This window comes from Chanodichthys erythropterus, chromosome 6 (assembly GCF_024489055.1).
Source record: "Chanodichthys erythropterus isolate Z2021 chromosome 6, ASM2448905v1, whole genome shotgun sequence".
Lineage (NCBI taxonomy): Eukaryota > Metazoa > Chordata > Actinopteri > Cypriniformes > Xenocyprididae > Chanodichthys > Chanodichthys erythropterus.
The window spans coordinates 20,158,441-20,178,279 of record NC_090226.1 but is presented as its reverse complement, the minus strand read 5'-3'; the positions used below and the strand labels follow the sequence as shown (position 1 = coordinate 20,178,279).

The 19,839-nt window shown below is 40.2% G+C and overlaps 1 protein-coding gene across 7 annotated transcripts in view; it reads left to right on the top strand.

Moving 5' to 3' along the window:
* The window catches only part of slc4a10a (solute carrier family 4 member 10a), a 71,450-nt gene that overhangs the window by 46,666 nt on the left and 4,945 nt on the right, over window positions 1-19,839 (top strand). For 2 of the 7 annotated variants that reach the window (XM_067388357.1, XM_067388358.1), the window contains 19 exons: window positions 469-657; window positions 2,559-2,647; window positions 3,282-3,439; window positions 3,561-3,648; window positions 3,752-3,898; window positions 9,854-9,954; window positions 10,066-10,240; window positions 10,337-10,470; window positions 10,969-11,214; window positions 11,331-11,436; window positions 14,733-14,894; window positions 15,093-15,206; window positions 15,305-15,466; window positions 15,562-15,813; window positions 15,920-15,988; window positions 16,599-16,772; window positions 16,858-16,980; window positions 17,104-17,168; window positions 17,884-17,994. In XM_067388357.1, coding sequence (XP_067244458.1) covers window positions 469-657; window positions 2,559-2,647; window positions 3,282-3,439; window positions 3,561-3,648; window positions 3,752-3,898; window positions 9,854-9,954; window positions 10,066-10,240; window positions 10,337-10,470; window positions 10,969-11,214; window positions 11,331-11,436; window positions 14,733-14,894; window positions 15,093-15,206; window positions 15,305-15,466; window positions 15,562-15,813; window positions 15,920-15,988; window positions 16,599-16,772; window positions 16,858-16,980; window positions 17,104-17,168; window positions 17,884-17,994 — 2,665 coding nt within the window. Of the gene's footprint in view, window positions 1-160; window positions 247-468; window positions 658-2,558; window positions 2,648-3,281; window positions 3,440-3,560; window positions 3,649-3,751; window positions 3,899-9,853; window positions 9,955-10,065; window positions 10,241-10,336; window positions 10,471-10,968; window positions 11,215-11,330; window positions 11,437-14,732; window positions 14,895-15,092; window positions 15,207-15,304; window positions 15,467-15,561; window positions 15,814-15,919; window positions 15,989-16,598; window positions 16,773-16,857; window positions 16,981-17,103; window positions 17,169-17,883; window positions 17,995-18,748; window positions 18,786-19,839 lie in introns of all 7 variants that reach the window. The other 5 variants (XM_067388364.1, XM_067388362.1, XM_067388361.1 and 2 more) reach the window with 5 other exon arrangements.

The window sequence follows — 19,839 nt, the reverse complement described above, 5'->3', positions numbered from 1 at the left end:
AACGTTCTGATGATAAAACTTATCTTCATTAATATTTTATCTAAGATAGATAGATAGCTCCTTTGCTTGCTAACATGGTCACGTCAAGCTAGACGGGCGTGGTTTCAGCAACCAGTCATATCAGTTCAAACCACCTCCCCGCCTCTTTGCCCATTTTCAGTTATCCGGGAGTGACGTGCGGTGACGCGCAGCTAAGATGGCCGCGGCCTCATTTTCGCTTCAAAACTGCTGTTCAGAACTCTATGGGTGACGTCACGGACGCTACGTCCATATTTTTTTACAGTCTATGGTCACATATTATTATTTGCAAGCATTAGCATCTAGCTAATTTTACTGTAAATAGAACTATATACTGTATATCTCTTGATGAATTATCAGTTTCTTTAAAAAAATCTTACTGACCCTATACTTCTGAATGGTAGTGTAAATTCTATATAAATGGCTTTATTTATTGTCTTTATTTTTAAGATATGGTTTTGGACCAGCACGAGACGTCAGGTTTTTTGGGGGAGGAGGTGAGGAAGAAGGTCCGAAATGCTCTCCTTAAGCAGCACCACCATCAGAACCAGAAGAAACTGGCTAACCGGATTCCCATCGTACGCTCTTTCGCAGATATCGGCAGAAAGCAGTCCGAACCACACTCCATGGATAAAAATGGTACTGCTCCACATGCTCCAGCAGATGCATTTTTCTACATTTGTCATGCATTTGTCTTATCATCCTTTTTTAATGGTGTGTCTATCTGTGTTTCCCAGTTATCTTCATGACCAATTCGCCCCCCAGTCCCCATTCCTCACTCTGGTCTAGGTTCAGTCGCACTGTGAGAAACAGACAGGTGCTCTTATGTAAAGCCTGGTCCCTCAGGTGTCCCAAGTGTGTGTCAGCTCCCCAGAAACCCCACCAATGCCCTTCTGCCCCCCCTGCCCCAGATAACCCCCTCATCCGACCCAAAAAAACCTTCATCCCCTTCAGCAAACGATTAAGTCTGCCTTACGGCTACCATGTCATCCCCACCATCGACCATGAAGACGAGCCACTATCAGGCAATATGATCATAGATTCACTTGTACTCTAAAGGTGCAGTCACATTAATTAAATTTCAGCAACATTTTGTGACCACAAACAGTCTATTGTCAATAGTGTGGCGATGTATAAAGCACCGCTTACACAGAAATCACTTTCAAACCAAGCAGCTTTCTATTGGTCAACGCAGTGAATTTGTGGGACCAACTTGAACCCAAAGCGAAATGTGCATGGAGAAATATTTTGCCCTAATGCAAAATTTCCTATTGTGTGAATTCCTATTTAAATAACTGGATTTTGCACTAAATGTGACTACACCTTACGCATAGATGTGGAATATCTAGATACCGCAATAGGATGTCCTCATGTCAGTTCATTTGCAAGTTTATGGGTGGATCTTGACCTTTCCAATATGGTGTATATGCAAATGCATCATGGTAATTAGCAAGAGTTGATACAGCGTCATTAAGGGTGTGTTCAAACTTGAAGTTCGGTTCTCTTGGCTTTTTGGTCCGAATAAAAAAAAAAGGATACATTTAGTCCTGGTTCACTTAATGTTCACACTGTCATTTTTAACACAGAACCTAAAGACAAAACACAAAAAAAAAAGCTTTTATGACGTATGCTTAAGGGCTCGTTGTTGCATATGATGGTACTTTTTACCAGCTGAAAACTCTCAGAGAGCTTATAAAATATGTAAATGAGTCAAAACAGTTCTAGGAATTACACATACAAATTAAGATCTGCAGCAAGGAGATGTACAATACTGTACAAGCCTGTACAATAGTGTACTGTACAATACTGTAATGGGGAACATATCTCCTATAACAAGAAGAACCAGGTATCCTTGAGCATTCTGTCCTTTTTAGGGTTGCATTTTGTGACATCAAGTCCTGTTTTGGGTTCGTTTAGATGTCTTTGTTCTATGTTGCTCTTATATTTCAGCCGAACTACACCAGAGTTTATTTGGAACAGACCGAGACTCCCTTGTCTCAGTACACTTGTTTGGTGCGCACCAAAGTTGGAATGGCAGCATTCAAACTTATACAAATGAACTGCACTACCAGAGCAACACCAGAGTTTTAATTGAACTAAACCTGCCAAGTGTGAACACACCCTTAGATATTCCACATCTATTATCTAACCAAAAATATACTTAGCGTTAGCGTAGCATTTAACCTCTTCAGTTTGCATTTAACCACATAGGAAGTCGTTTTTAGAGTACTAGGTTTTGCAGTAGATTTATAGATATCCAACCTCACCTAATTATTTCTTCACTGCTTCTAGATTCAGTTTTTTTGTTTTGTTTTTTTGTTTTTTTAAGTTTGATTTAGATTTAGACAATGCTAGGAGGTTTGTAACTGACTTCCTTAAGCTGTTCCTTACAACTATTTTTTTAACCAGGTAAGGGTGCATAGGTCTTAATCTCTCTTTGACCTTAACATTACTGTCTTTCTTCTAAAGAATCAAATCTGTTTTTAAATGATAGTCTGTTATATTTCCTCTGCTTTATTTGTTTGCTGCACTGCTTCCAGGTCAGATGGTGTCTCCTCAGGCTCAGCCCACCACTACAGAGGGACGAGGGGATGGCAGTCGTGAAAACAGTGCTGTTGACTTCAGCAAAGTAAGAATCACATTTCAGATTGTTGTAAATCTTTATATTTTAAATATACAAATATATACTACCATTCAAAGGTTTGGGGTCAGTAAGTTTTTTTAAGTAATTGTGCAGAAAGGATGCATAAATTGATCAATAGTTACAGTAAAGACTTTTACATTGTTAGTTTTCTATTTCAAATAAATGCTGTCATTTTAAACTTTCTGTTAATTAAAGAATCCTGAAAAAATGCAGAATGATTTCAAAAGGATCATGTGACACTGAAGTCTGGAGTTATGGCTGCTGAAAATTCAGCTTTGTCATTACAAGAATGAATTACATTTGAAAAATCATTAAAATTTGAAGACAGTTATTTAAATTGTAATAATATTTCTCAATATTACTGTTTTTATTGTATTTTTGATCAATACATTGATTGGTGAGCATAAGATACTGCTTAGTGCAAATAATATATTAAATTACATAATTTAAATAATGATAACTAAAAAATTCCAGGTAGATTTAGGGGCAACACTGTGCTTTATAAGTATGCTTTGTCAACAAATAAAGGTTTATACCAAAATTTTGGTACCATGGTCGTGTCAGTATTGATAGTTTATAAAAAGTTTGTTGCTGAGGAAGCATGTTTTTGTGTCTGCAGATAGACCTCCACTTCATGAAGAAAATCCCACCGGGGGCTGAGGCATCTAACATCCTGGTGGGTGAACTAGAATTTTTGGAGAAACCTGTGGTGGCCTTCATCCGTCTGTCCCCCGCTGTGCTACTCAATGGCCTGGCAGAGGTTCCCATCACCACCAGGTAAGAGCAGAGAGACCTTTGCAACAAACTCAAGAAATGTGTTAATGTCTCAATCATTCAAGTTCATTTTGCAAAGTGTTGTGCCTCAGAGTTCACTTCTAAGCCCTTTGTCATTGTGCAGGTTTCTCTTCATTCTGCTGGGGCCGATGGGGAAAGGGCCTCAGTACCACGAGATTGGCCGTTCCATCGCCACGCTCATGACAGACGAGGTTAGTACTATGGACTACCTTGTGTTTGTTTCTATTCATGATGATATACTATAGGCAGCTGGCTGTTGTGTGTGCTAATTTCACCTGAACGTCTCTTTTTCAGGTGTTCCATGATGTGGCTTATAAAGCAAAGGATCGCTCTGACCTTGTGGCAGGAATCGATGAGTTTTTGGACCAGGTGACTGTGCTGCCCCCAGGCGAGTGGGATCCCACCATCAGAATAGAGCCGCCCAAAAATGTGCCCTCACAGGTAACCCAGTAATCAAACTCCATGTGCTAATCCATCACAGATCTGATGCTGGAATTAGTGATTACATTTTGAAAACTGAAAATTTTCTGGCTAAAAATGAATTTTCGGTTTTGGCTGAAAGAGTTTTGGACGGCCAAAATTATTGACCAAAATGGTGATGTAGTCACCTCAATTCAGTGTCAGTGCAAAGTCTGCTTGATCTGATCATATCTTTATCTTTACTTATTGCTATTACACAAAATAAACGAATGAACATCAGAAGGAATGTTGAAAGATACTTAGTGATGTCTCATGTAATCACTCAATCAGCTTGTAAACATTATGTCACATAACCTCCAGGAAAGCCATTAAATGTCCATAGCTCATTAGTCAGCTACTGTAGTCAGCCATAGCAGTTAGTCAACTCTAGAGAGGAGCATTTTGCTAAATATATGCACTATATTGCATAGTCATTGTATTTTTACTAAACCTGTTGTCTTCATTACTTATTGTATTTTTGAATATATCTGTCATGAAAATAAGTTTTTATACTAATTGGAGTGGTACTGGTAGGTTTCCGTGGGAAATCTGTGATTCCAAAGTACCTGTACAGTATCCAGCGGTGCGGTGACTGACAGCCACACATTCTCCTCAAAGCATTAGATTCACAACCCATGTAAAGATGATAATTCCGCAAATAACTGCAATTGCAGTTTTCTAACAGAGATGGCGACAAAGAGGCACAACTTATGGACTGCAGCTTTAAATATTCATATAAAACTCCGTATTTTGATTATTAAATACATTTAATTACTTGATTATTAAATAAATGTTATTTTCGGTTTTGGTTTTCAGCTAAATAAAAAACGTCTTGGGTTACGAGTGTAACCCTTGTTCCCTGAGTAAGGGAACGAGACGCTACGTCAGTGACGTGATGGGAATCCTCTGCATTTTTGTGTTCGTGAAGCACTATTGTATCTAACCAATGAGAGAATGCGACGTCAGAGAGGGGTGACGTCACAAACTGGAACCTATAAAGCATGCCCGGAAACAAAGAACGCTAGCTTCTGTGACATGTCTGAAGTAAGCGCTCCAGGCATGCTGGAGGTACGGCAACGTGACGTAGCGTCTCGTTCCCTTACTCAGGGAACAAGGGTTACACTCGTAACCCAAGACGTTCCCTTTCGTGGGAACTATCGACGCTACGTCAGTGACGTGATGGGAACGCTGTCCCAACTACGCCGTGCCTCCGAGTGCCTGGCTACTATCTTGTAAAACCAAAGCACCCGGAGTTCTACTCACATTAAGATTATAAAATCTGATGAAGGTGTGCTGGGATGACCATCCAGCAGAACCACATATGTCATTAATGGATACTCCTGACATTAAGGCCTTTGAGGCCGCCATACCCCTAGTCGAGTGAACACGGACAGCTAATGGAGATGGCTGTCCAGCCCCCTCATAAGCAAGTGAGATAGCCTCGACCACCCACTTGCTCATTCTCTGCTTAGATGCTGGACCTCCTTTCTGATGAGACCCATAAAACACACAAACAATTTATCTGTTTTTCCCCACAGGGCAGCTCTGTGGACATATGCATCTAAAGCCCTCACTGGACAGAGCAGATTGAGTTTCTCCTGATCCGAAGTTGTAAATGGAGGAAGATGGAAGGCCTAAAGTACGATGGAACCTGGGATTTTGGTGGGGACCTTAGGCATATAGCCTGGTCTAGTGTGCAGGAACGCTTTGACCATTCCAGGTGCAAATTCCAAACACAAAGAAGCAGCTGAAAGTGCTTGAAGATCTCCTATTCTTTTAAGAGATGAAATAGCCAGTAGAAATATGGTCTTTAAGGGTGAGGAATTTCTCTGAAACTTCCTCTAGTGGTTCGAAGGGAGCCTCGGCTAACCCTTCTAATACCACTGCCGAGTCCCAGGCCAGAGTCCTTGTAGGTACTGAAGGCCCCAGCCTCAGAGTACCACGGAGGAAGCGTATAAAAAAAAAAGGGGGTCTCGACCTACCAAGGAATCCCCCAGAGGACTATGGCCAAAAATGGCCGCATACACTTCCTCGTGGAGGGAGCTCTGGAGTGGAGTATGGTCTCCACAACCTCAGTTGGGAGAGCAGCATGTATGAGCCTGGCCCCCTCAGAGGCCAGGCCCACAGACTCCATAGTTCTGGGCATGGATGAATTATCATGCTGCCCGCTTGAGACAGGAGGTCCTGCCTGAGAGGAAGCTCCATCAGGGAGCCATCTAGAAGTGGCACTAGGTCTGAGAACCATATTTTGGTTGGCCAGTACAGGGCTATCAATATTAGACTGACCCCTTCCTGGCGTATTTTCTCCAGAACTCCCGGGAGCAGAGCGAACGGGGAAATGCATACAGACGCAGCCTCGGCCACGTCTGTACCATGGCATCCAGACCCAGTGGTGCTGAATGAGATAGGGAGAACCACAGTGGACACCGGATTGATTCCCCTGAAGCAAATAGGTCGATTTCAGCTCGACCAAAGTTTTCCAAAGTGAGCTCCACACCTCAGTATGGAGACTCCATTCCCCGGGCCTCGGCCCCTGCCTCGACAGGGCGTCTGCCCCCACATTTTAATGCCATCAGGTCTGGGAAGAAGTATTTTACTGCAAGAAATACCGCCATCATTTCCAGCCGATTTAAGTGCCAGGAACTGATGGTCCTCCCAGAGACCCTGAGCTGAGCGACCACTCATGATCGCCCCCCAGCCCATGAGAGAAGCATCCGTCGTAAGCATTACGCGACGACGAGAAGTCCCAAACATGGGTACTGGGGCAGGAACCAAGGCTTTTTCCACATGACCAGATCACGAAGGCATCTCCGCGTGACTTTTGATCTTGCGAAAAGGATTTCCCCTCGGAGAAAACCCCTTGGTCCTGAGCCACCACTGTAAGAGTCTCATGTGCAGAAGGCCAAAAGTTATCACGTTGGACGCAGCTGCCATAAGACCCAACAGTCTCTGAAACTTTTACAGTGAATGACTAGTCAAGAGAGACCACCGTCGTGTTGTCCGTACGGACCAACACGTGGTGGCCCCTCAGGTCTGGGAGGAAGTGTTTCAATTCTAGAGACACCGCCATCATCTCCAGCCGATTTATGTGCCAGGAGAGCTGATGGTCCTCCCTTAGACCCTGAGCCGAGCGACCACTCATGATCGCCCCCCCAGACCGTGAGGGAAGCATCTGTCGTAAGCATCACGCGACGACAAAGAGTTCCCAGCACGGGTCCCTGGGACAGGAACCAAGGCTTTTTCCACATGACCAGAGCACGAAGGCATCGCCGCGTGACTTTGATCATGTGAAAAGGATTTCCCCTCAGGGAAAACCCCTTGGTCCTGAGCCACCACTGTAAGGGTCTCATGTGCAGAAGGCCAATAGTAATAACGTTGGACGCAGCTGCCATCAGACCCAACAGTCTCTGAAACTGTTTTACAGTGAGTGACTGGCCTAACTTCACCCCATTCACGGCTCCGAGAATGGAATTCACACGAGCAGGAGACAGCTGCGCCTGCATCGTGGTAGAATCCCAGATTACTCCTAGATAGTTTGCAATCTGACTCGGAACCAGCACACTCTTTTTGGCATTGAGCCTCAGCCCAAGCTTTTTCATGTGCGACAGAACAACATCTCGATGTTGAACTGCCAACTGTTCTGTTTGAGCTAATATCAACCAATCGTCGATATAGTTCAACACGCAGATGCCCTGGAGTCTCAATGGAGCCAGCGCTGCATCCACGCACTTCATGAACGTGCGGGGTGATAATGATAGGCTGAAAGGAAGAACCCTGTATTGGTAAGCTTTGTCCCCGAAAGCAAACCTGAGGAACTTCCTATGAGAAGGATGGATGGATACATGAAAGTTAGCATCTTTCAGGTCTATCACAACAAACCAGCTCCTTGGACCTGATCTGTCCCTTCTTTGGAACAATGAAGTATAGGTTGTAAAACCCTGACAGCTTGCTGGGAGGAGAACCCCTTCTATAGCTCCTTTTTGCAAGAGCGTCATAACCTCCTGTTCCATTACCAGAGACTGCTCGGGGCCACCACTGTGGGAAGGACCCCACTGAATTCTGTAACCCTGTTCTACCATGAGCAGCACCCATTTCGAAATATTCGGAAGAAGTTTCCATTCCCCCAAAAATTCTACTAAGGGAACCAGCCTCTCGAGACTGGTCTCTGGTGTTTTTTGAGCACTTGGCTCCTTTATCTGGCACGGCGCACCGGCAGATAAGCGAATCATGTGCTGGCCGACCCTCCTCGAAGGATCGACGGGGACTGCTGCGCCCTGTCGCACACTGGGTGGCAGGGTTGGCAGAACAGCCCCCTGAGGGCACCGATGGGGAACGATAGATGTTAATCGTCGAACCCCTTCGGAGGGGACTGCCCTCAGAAACCCTGACCCATGACCGTCAGGATTTCTTTTGGGAAGCCTTCCGGGAAATAATGACGGTCCTCAGATCCGCCCTACCCCCAGAAGGCTTGTGCTGTACAGCGCGCACCGGTCCCCAAGCTTTCCGCGGGGGAGCACAGGCGGCCACACTAGCTTTCTGCTGGGACCTGTATCCCGAGGAGCCGGCTATCGGCTGAGGCTGCTCCCGCCCAGCAGCCTCAGGGCGCTGCCGAATAAGCCTTGCCCACCAGACTCGATGTTTGTTTTAGTGGTTTGGTGGGCAACGTCGGGGATTTCAGGGACGATGCAGACTCGGGCGAGAGATAGCTCGCAAGCGTCTCCTCAACCCGAGGCATCGCCCCATAACCGTGTTGCTTCAGCCCCGTGATATTACTGTACATTGTCGTTTGTGGGCTGAAGACACGGTACTGCACGGGTCTATTCCACGACCTCGACACCTCGGTGTGGAGGTCGGGAAAGAACGGCAGTCCCCGACGCTGGGGTAGTGACCTAGCTGGGAGGAAGCGTTCATCTAACTTGCTTTTTATTTTTGGAACGCTCTCCTCCGCGGGCCAGCTTATTTTCAGTTTTTTTTTTTTTTTTTACTGCCCGGGTCACTACCTCCATAAGCTCCTCATGGGCTGGAGATGAGGATGACGGTCCCTCATCACCACCCTCGACACCTTCAACATCAACCTCCTCTGAGGAAGATATATTCAGTGCCGGTGCCTCCCTTTGCGGGGAAGAAACCACAGCGCGTGCTTCCACCACCAAAGGAGAGACACTAGATCTAGCAGGTAAGGGAAGCGATAAGGCAGAGCCCGTCTCTCCCCCCTCTGCTAGATCCATTTGTGAACCCCACGAGTGCAGCCTTCGCTGTGCCTCAGCAGCAGCGGGACCAGACTCGCGGGGAACACTCGCCGCGGCGCCCTCCTCAAAGAGCGCCCGGCGTGAGCGCAGCGCCCTGAGAGTGAGCCGCTCACAGTGCACACAGACAGCCCCCTCAAGAGCTGCCTGTGCGTGCTCAACTCCCAGGCATTTCACACACATCTCGTGTGTATCTCCCTCCACGATGAATCGCGGGCAAGGAGGTGCACACTTAGTGAAACGCTGGCTTTTCTCCGTCATTTTACATATATATATGTATGTCTTTTATGTGTCTTGTTAGAAACTCTTGTCCTCAGACAAAGAGATCACTTTCTGGCAAGATGGTAGACAGACAACAGTAAATAAGACAGACAAGATACAAATAGCGCTTACTGAAGACAACAGAAGCTAGCGTTCTTTGTTTCCGGGCATGCTTTATAGGTTCGTGACGTCACCCGCCTCTGACGTCGCGTTCTCTCATTGGTTAGATACAATAGTGCTTCACGAACACAAAAATGCAGAGGATTCCCATCACGTCACTGACGTAGCGTCGATAGTTCCCACGAAAGGGAACTTAAATTTTGGTTTTGGTAAAAAAATAATTTCGGTGCATCACTAGCTGAAATAGTTCATATTCTTATTTCCAGTCTGAGATCAGTGGTAATGTTGGTTTTATGTCTTAATCTGGCAGGAGAAGCGGAAGGTTCCCCCTCTGGCCAATGGAGGGGCTGATTTGGGGGAGGCTGAGGAGCACGGAGGCCACGGAGGACCAGAGCTACAGCGCACAGGGAGGTAAATAATCTGTAAATACTGTCCATAACTTTTTGTGTTCGGAAATTCTGTCAATCCCAATGTCTGAGACAGACCTGGATCTCAGATGATGTTTTGTAATTTGATCTACAGGTTATTTGGTGGCTTATTTCTGGACATCAAGCGTAAGGCTCCTCACTACCTGTCAGATTACACAGATGCCGTAAGTTTGCAGTGTCTCGCCTCGTTCCTCTTTCTGTACTGCGCCTGCATGTCTCCTGTGATCACCTTCGGAGGTCTGCTGGGAGAAGCTACAGAAGGACGCATAGTAAGAACACATATACGTGAATTTATATTGGCAAAAACATGTATATTGGTTAATTATGCTATTACTGATGTTATATTCTTCCCAATTCTCTCTTAGAGTGCAATAGAGTCTCTATTTGGAGCCTCTATGACGGGTATAGCATACTCTTTGTTTGCTGGGCAGCCCCTCACTATCCTGGGCAGCACGGGACCTGTCTTGGTCTTTGAGAAAATCCTCTTCAAATTCTGCAAGTGAGGCTCTTTTGATTAATTTTGCAATAAGCCGTTCAAAGTGTGTCAAAGTTGTATCTATCTATCTATCTATCTATCTATCTATCTATCTATCTATCTATCTATCTATCTATCTATCTATCTATCTATCTATCTATCTATCTATCTATCTATCTATCTATCTATCTATCTATCTATCTATCTATCTATCTATCTATCTATCTATCTATCTATCTATCTATCTATCTATCTATCTATAATATCATTTTTTTTCAAGTACTTTCCCACAAATCAAAATGTATTAATTCATAATGAAATTATAAAAAATATACAAAGGAAAATAAAAATATATTCACATACATATTCATGGATTGTGGGTGATTAGTGTCTAAACAATATATATATTTTTATTTTTAATATTTTTTAATTAGCTGAAATATCACACTGGAAAGTGCCATAATTATTTAATTATTTTTATCATTTGTAAGAGTCAATCTCATTTTTTGTCTTTCTCCTCAGAGAGTATGGTTTGTCCTACCTCTCCTTACGCGTGTGTATCGGTCTGTGGACGGCCTTTTTCTGTCTTTTGCTGGTTGCCACAGACGCCAGCTCGCTGGTGTGTTACATTACACGATTCACAGAGGAAGCCTTCGCTTCCCTCATCTGCATCATCTTCATCTACGAGGCTCTGGAGAAACTTATTCATCTGGGGGAGACATACCCTTTCAACATGCACAACGACCTCAACCAGCTCACCCAGTACTCGTGAGTACTGACACACACATATCATTCTTCCTCAAGGTCACAGCTATAATTCAGCTGGACGTGTTGATAAAATTATCAGTGTGAAATATTGTGATGTATTTGTGTGTGTTTTGCAGGTGTGTGTGCACAATGCCTAAAGATCCCAGTAATGCCACACTGAAGTACTGGGAGGAAAAAAACATCACTGCATCTGAGATTGACTGGTTAGGCCTAGATGTCAAGGTGAGTGTGACTGTTGGTGCATTCAAGTCCTCTTGGTAAGTTTGTATTTACAAGTTGGAAAGTCATATAGTAATTATGACATCAGGTACATTCATGTCACTGTGGTGGGAGCAAAATATTTAGCAAGATTTTTTTCAACTCTACTTCTACAAAATGATGAATAAAGAATGTGAATCAGGTGTGTTTTTGCTTTTTTATGTTTTTGTACAATTTATGAAGGTGCTATAAATTGAATCATAATATATTCTGTCATAATTGTACAATACTTTTGTATTTTGATGTGACTAGTTTTATTGTAAATGAAAAAATTAATAATAGCCTTCATTTCAACAAATTTACCGCCAATACAGACATCCACCATTCTCACTGACATGTTCCCAACTCGGAAATTTGGGCATAAAGCAAGTTTTATAATCAAAAATTGTGCTGTGGTTTTCCTGTGCCCTCAACTTGTAAATATGATCTTTCCAGCATGATTTGAACGCACCATATGGCTAAGTTCTAAATGGAATACTAGCATGCCTAGTACTGATTTGAAATTAAAAATAGGATGTAAAACTATAAAGTAAAATATTACCTCCTGTTCATTTGTCACAGTAGCATGCTAAATTGTCATATGACCACCACTGTCATCTTGAAAATAAATATAGATATTTTATGGTTACAATTAAAAACAAAAGCCAGTTTTTGCCAGTCTAATCAAATAATGAGTCAAGACCAGGGGCGGTTTCTTCATTAGGGCAATAGGGCAACGCACCACCAAAAGTGAGAAAGGGACGGATTTTTCAATCACTTTCAACCACAGAGTTACGCTAGCTGTCACTGCTAGACTGTTTGTTCTGCCTCTGGATATAATCCAATCAGCGTCGAGTCACGCTCTGTGGAGTACCACAGATTTCAGTCTGTTCGAGATTTGCCCCGACTGCTCCCATAGACTTCCATTCAAAGAACTTTTTTTTCAAACTGCAGGCACTGCAATGTATTCTCTATGGGTTCCGGGAGGGCTAGCACTAACGTGCTTTCGTCATCATACGTAACCTTAACGATTGGTGGAAACAAACATACCTCTATTAATATTTATTTAAGCTGAAGTGACATCCAATAATTTCCTCAGTGCATAATTTACATTTCACAGACATATTCTCCATAGGTGTGCTGTTAGAAAGTCGAGAAAATGTTTCCATTTTGCAGTCAGGAGTGGACGAGCCTTCAGCAAACACAAACTTCCTTGAACGAGCGCCGCCGCGCGCATGCGCGCCAAACAGACGGCGTTCAATAGAGGACAATAATTCTGAGTAAAATACATTTTGCTAAAAATATTTGTTGTTGAAAATTTGTTTTTGTTGGCGAACATAATTATGCCATATGTAGAATTTCGAACCTACAACTAAGTGTATTTGTACGATAGCAATAACTGTGTTAAGTGACTGTTGTAGGGTAATCAAAATAGCCTAATAATTAGTCTGTTATTTTGTTTTTATTTATTTTCATTTTTAGTTTAGTGTATTTAACTAATGCTTTAAAAAAACATTTACAATTTTTGAATATAGCCTAGGCCTAATGTGATTTGACCCCTTTTTTCACACATAATATAGCATATACTACACGGTTACATTCAGGTTTGTTTTTATAGCCTTCAATATGAACATTGTTTCTAGGACAATATTGGGCAGGATGTGAAATAAATTTTTTTTTAATTAAATACAGATTTTTATTTTTATAGATCCCAGCCCTATGGTATGCTTTACTGAATTTTCCATGTTTTAGATAAGCAGTAATGATGCATTATTATATCACTTGTTAAATGGTTATTTAACAATTAGCTTGTTCATTCCTGCATTTCTAAAAAAAAAAGGTTTTTGCGCCCCCCCCAAATTTTTTGCACCAGCCGCCACTGGTCAAGACAGTGTTAAATGGTACTTCATTTATCACTCTCAAAATGGAAGGTCATCGAGTGCATTGCATTGTGGGATAATGCGTTCTACATATGCCATGCTCTAGTTGTATATTTCACATTTTTCCAAATAATGGATCATCTTTGCATACAGAAAATTTGCATGCAATTTATGGTATACACACTGCATACTACTTTCTTTCAAAAACAGTATGTAGTATCCCTAATGGAATATACTGCAAAATATAATGCAATATATTACATGGTACATGGGAAACAAGTGCTTATATTTTTCAATATAATGCAATATATGCATTGATCATGTATGGCTATATATTGTTGCATATAAAATATTTAGAAATGAAGACAAAAATAGCATTACATGTAATATTCATAGTTTTATCCTTTATTGTGTACATATATTGCACACACATTTAAATGTGAATGTATTGTACACATATACAGTATAGACACACATGCACGAAATGAGTTACAATCAGTGGTTACAACAGACTTCTAGTTCCCAGCATGCATTGCTTCTGACAGTTAAAGGAGAGTAAATGTTAAAATTAAGTGTCATTTCATGTGTTTTGCTCAATATTAATATAGAGGTTAGATCTGTTAGTGTTTAAAGTTGTATTATTTTGGAATTTAAAAGGTTTTCTGGTATGAGTTTTTGGGGTTACCATTGTGCTGAAGAACAGAGCCTGTGATGATTGGCCAAACGCCATTAAGACTATAATTACTTTGTTTAAACAGTAATGACAGTGTGCTGTTCAGCACAGTGATAGTATCTTTGCTAAACACATTAGTACATGCAGGTGTGCTTGTGATATATAAGTAAATATACTGTCACATATTTTTCAATATATGAAAAATGGCAATTCCTTATGTATTATTTGATATATCGTAATATATTAACACAATATTTTATTCTGTATATTTTCAAATATACAGTTAAATCATTTAATATATTGATCATTCATATAAAGGGAAATATATTTTTCTTTCTGTAAAGGATACACTATCCCAAACATTCCCACAGACGCCTGCGTCTCATTTCTTAGATATGGGTTAATACATTTCAGTGACTCATACTTTAATAAAAGCAAATCCTCTGCTGTTTCACCTCAGTTCCCCTCCCTTCATATTTAAGCTCCTACCACACACACACACACACACACACACACACACACACACACACACACACACACACACACACACACACACACACACACACACACACACACACACACACACACACACTATAAACAAATCCTTGTGATATTTCCATAGTTACACATGACTGTATATGAATTTTTCATTTTTCTCTGGATATTGTGTTTATCTGTCTTCTTCATCAGAAGCAGATGTGATTATTTTGTCTTATGTTGTGTCTCAGGGCTGTGTGGAGAACAGGGGTGAGTTTGTGGGCAGCGCCTGTGGCCATCACGGTCCATATATACCTGACGTCCTCTTCTGGTCTGTCATTCTCTTCTTCTCTACAGTTGCTATGTCCTCCTTCCTTAAGGAGTTCAAAACAAGTCGTTACTTCCCCACCAAGGCAAGAAGCTTGTGTGTGTGTTTCAGTATAGAATAGTACAGACAACTGTGAAAGTATGTGTGTGTGGATTTATGTGGATTTATCTCCCCACTGTACAGCAGTTGTTGTTGGCTAACTGTAAACTATAAATAGTTTTCAATCAGGGAGTCTGTAAAAAATCTAAAGGCTCACAGTTTTATGTTGAGTTTCTCTCAACAGGTGAGAGCAGTTATCAGCGATTTTGCCGTTTTCCTCACCATCCTGACCATGGTTCTGACTGACTATGCTCTGGGGATCCCCTCCACAAAACTACAGGTTCCTAATGAGTTTAAAGTGAGTCATATTACAGTAGTGTCATTTTCATTTGTAGATTTTCACAAAAATCTATCCTCAGAATATGAATATGTAATTGATTACATGACCTCTCACAGCCAACCAGAGATGACCGTGGCTGGTTCATCAGCCCAGTGGGACCAAACCCGTGGTGGACCACTATTGTGACCTTCGTCCCAGCTCTGTTGTGCACCATCCTCATCTTCATGGACCAACAAATCACTGCCGTTATTATTAACAGGAAGGAACACAAGCTGAAGGTTTGTCACTACTTCACAAATATGCTCCTTTTGGTTAACAAATAATCTTGTACACTTGATGAGATGTCTTTCGTTGGGTATGTGTGCATCCACAGAAAGGCTGTGGGTATCATCTGGACCTGTTTGTGGTGGGTGTGATGCTGGGCGTGTGCTCTCTCATGGGCCTCCCGTGGTTCGTGGCTGCAACGGTGCTGTCAATCAGCCACGTGAACAGCCTGAAATTGGAGTCTGAATGCTCAGCACCTGGTGAACAGCCCAAGTTCTTGGGCATCAGAGAGCAGCGCTTCACCGGCCTCATGATATTTGTCCTTATGGGAAGCTCAGTATTTATGACCTCCATACTGAAGGTCAGTGATCTTCTACTGATCAACAGATGATAGTTGCAAACTTGCATTGCTAAATGCTTGCAGTAAAATAGAAAACTTTTTTTAATGGTTATTATTTTGTCCTCAGCATATCCCAATGCCTGTGTTATATGGAGTTTTCCTCTATATGGGAGCGTCATCTCTCAGAGGCATACAGGTACTGTTATAAGTTACTAAAGTCATATATTGTGCTTAACAGTTATTAATTTCAAAATTTGTAGGTGTGGTTTATGTGTTATTTTTGTATTATTTATATAGAAGTCTATTATGCTCACCAAGGCTGCATTTATTTGATAAAAAAAACAAACAGTAAAAACAGTAATATTGGGATATATGATTATAATTTAAAACAGCTGTTGTCTATTTTAATATATTTTAAAATGTAATATTTCCTCTGAATGTGAAAGCTGAATTAGTGTCCCAGTGTTATGTTAGAATTATTTGTATACTATTATAATATTGTAAATTGGAATTTCAGTTTTAATTTTAAGTTTTAAGTCATTTTGTCATGTGTTTTTGTCATTTTTATTTTTTTCTATTTAGATTTAATTTACTTTTTTGAATTTTAATTTGTATTTATTTTATTTTTGTATTTTTTATTTGTACATAGTTTTAGGGATTTTAGTACTGAATTGAAGTTTTTTTTTTAAGTTTTTCATCTAATATTTATATATTATTTTAGCTTAATTTCAATCAACAACACTAAAATGCATCCAGATACTTTTCAGGGTCATACTGTGCAGTTCTAACCATGTTTTGCCGTTCAGTTCTTTGATCGTCTGAAGCTGTTTGGGATGCCGACAAAACACCAGCCTGATTTTATCTACCTGAGACACGTCCCGCTGAGAAAAGTTCACATGTTTACCATCATCCAGCTCAGCTGCCTGGTGCTTCTCTGGGTCATCAAAACCTCCAGAGCCGCCATAGTCTTTCCTATGATGGTAAAACATGTGTGTTTGTATATATCTGTGTGTGTGTGTGCATGATCATCAAGATCTCATATGATGCCTGTGTGTTTTCTTGCAGGTCTTAGCCCTTGTGTTCATCCGTAAGCTGTTAGATTTTGTCTTCTCTAAGCGAGATCTCAGCTGGCTTGATGACCTCATGCCTGAAAGCAAGAAGAAAAAAATGGAAGATGCACAGCAAGAGGTACCACCACCCCCCATCACGCACTGCTATTGGTTGCGGCCTTTGACGACGCTATTGGTTGTCAATGACCAATCACTGTTTTAAAAGGACAGATCACGAACATGTTCTTTCTCTCAATTTCAGGAGAATCAGTGTGTCTTGATGGAGGATGAAGGAATTGTACAAGTGCCCCTAGAGGGGCATTATAAGTAAGTAGGAAAAATTACAGTGTTTGTACACTTTAAAATTGGTATCCTGCTGTTGTTACCATTTCTACATAATCTAACCTTTAAATCTAGTTTTGGTAATGCCAAAACTTTGGTAATTTATATTGATTCAGTGATTAAAAATAATTTTGACTTGAATAATTATTAGTAATATGACCAATTAATTTAGACGAACCATTACCATTCAAAAGTTTGAGTCAGATTTTTTAAAAGAAATTATATAGTATATAAGAATGATTTTTGAAGGATTATGTAAACTGGAGTAATGAGAAAATTGCAATCAGTATGTTAGAGTAAAATAAATTACATTTAAAAATAGAAAAGTTATTTTAAATTGTAATAATATTTCACAGTAATACTGTTTTTACTGCATTTTTGATAAAATAATTGCACCCTTGGTCAGCATAAGAGACTTCTTTCAAAAACATTAAAAAATCTTACTGACCCAAAGCTTTTGAGCAGTACTGTATTTGTTTTTTAGGAAACATTTTTTCAGTGTAATATAAAAGGCATACTATGTCAAAAAACATATCATTTCATTCCACATATTTCATTTAGAAACATAAAGCCTGCAGTGAATAATGTCTGAAAAAATGTTTAGATGGTCTCCTCTCTTTTTGGAAGACAAACTTTAAAAATGTTCTTTCAAAATATGACAACAGAGATTAAAAATGCTGATGTGTTTGCATTCATTAAGGGATGATCCTTCCACGGTCAACATTTCAGATGAAATGACGAAGACGTCTTTTGGAAATGTCTGGAAAGGCCTCAACACTGACAGCACCAACAAAGATCAAAGCTCAAAAAGGTTTGGATTTAATATTCCCTTAGAAGATTTCCTCGCATACATAACAATATTCAAAAATGTCACTTTAATCTCACCGCAAACCTGCAAACATTGCATTTGAATAGATGAAAAGACACAGTATTTTAGGTTACCATGGGACATTTTCAGTTTCTTGATTCAGTAGCGGCACATTTTTATTCCTCCTTTTGGAACATTCAACTGAAATCCTACTTTTAAAGGGGTCATGAAATGCTTTTTTAAAAATATTTATAATGTTCTTTGAGGTCCTCACAGGCATCTCTATCATTTTGTTGCTCGAGTAATCCTGTGTTTGTGTCTCTCTTGTTTTTAAAACTACGTGACATGTGAATCAGTGGGTGGGGCTAAAAAGGCAATGGTGGTCTTTCGTTGCACTATTACGCCGTACTGTGACAAAATCCAAAAGAAAGTCATTTTGGGAGCTTGGTTTCAATAAAAGAGTTCTGAAAATTACAGGATATTTTTACAGTACAATGACCTCTTATATGTCAAAACATTAAGGAAATTTTGATTTCTCAATTCATGACTCCTTTAAAAACTCTGATTAAGATCAAATACGAAACATTTTCATTCTCAGAGCAGAGTTTGGTCATGTTTGAGCCCCTTAGTCAAAAAAATGAGCAATTAGTAATATATCTGTTTAGTGAACTCCTCAAACATGCTGTTCTCTTAAAAATGGAAGTGTGAATATCAGGCTCATATCATGACTGAATTTTTCATCCCTGTCACTCATAAGCTCCCTCTCCTAATGTCTCAGATGCTGATATCCAAAGGTAAGACGCAACCCAACGTGTCTGTGCACGATCACTGTATATACTCTAGTGCTGTGGATACTATGGTTCATGTTTCCTAAATGTTCAAACCTTTTCTCCTTTTCTGAAAAAAGTTGTGTCTTCCATTTTAGAGTTTACAAACAGAATCTTTCTAAAAACACTGGCATCATAAGGGATTCAAGTTTTTCCTGAGCATTTCAGCCTCTGTGTGCATGTTTGTGTGTATTTGTTGAGAATGTTAAATGCATGGAAAAGCATGATTTCGGATAGGTCAAAGGTCAAGCTTTAGCACATGCACAATTATAACTCACCGGTCTCAGATAGTCATGTAAAATAGGGCTGTCAAATTTAACGCATGCATTTAATGAAATATATCTAATGATGTTTATTTTTTATTTGTTTGTTTTTAACCCTGATATTTAATTTGACATCTGTTTTTTTTTTTTTTTTTTTTTTTTTTTTCTGTGTGAATCTGAATATTCAGTAATGTTTCTCTGTAAATTCTGCACATACAATATTATTTATTTATAAATCAAACCCATGTGGGATATTTAACAACATCAGTTCAGGGACAAATCTAGCAACTTCTTGGACAAACCTTATATATATTCTTATTTTGCCCACTGATCTATATTCATATTTATATAGATCAATGAATTTGCCATTATTATGTCATCTAGTGACATTAAGCTACCAGTTTCAACTGAAAGCAGTTGGCAACACTGTAGATATACATTTGATAGCACTAATAAATCATAATAATGTTATTTTACCTTTTGATCATGAAGGAGCCAGGGTTATTATTAGAACTGTAACTGAAACTAAAATTAAGACCCTGAAAACATTTTTGTTACTTTAAATAAAATAAACATTAACTGAAATAAAATCAAATATGAAAAACTTATTTTATTTCAGCTAGTTTCCAATGCAACTTTTCCCATTTTCATTTAGTTTAACTTGATGTACTAAAATGGAAATAAATATTTAAAAAACTATATTAAAAAAAAATTACTAAAACTTTAACTGAAATTAAAATGAAAATGGAAAATATAAA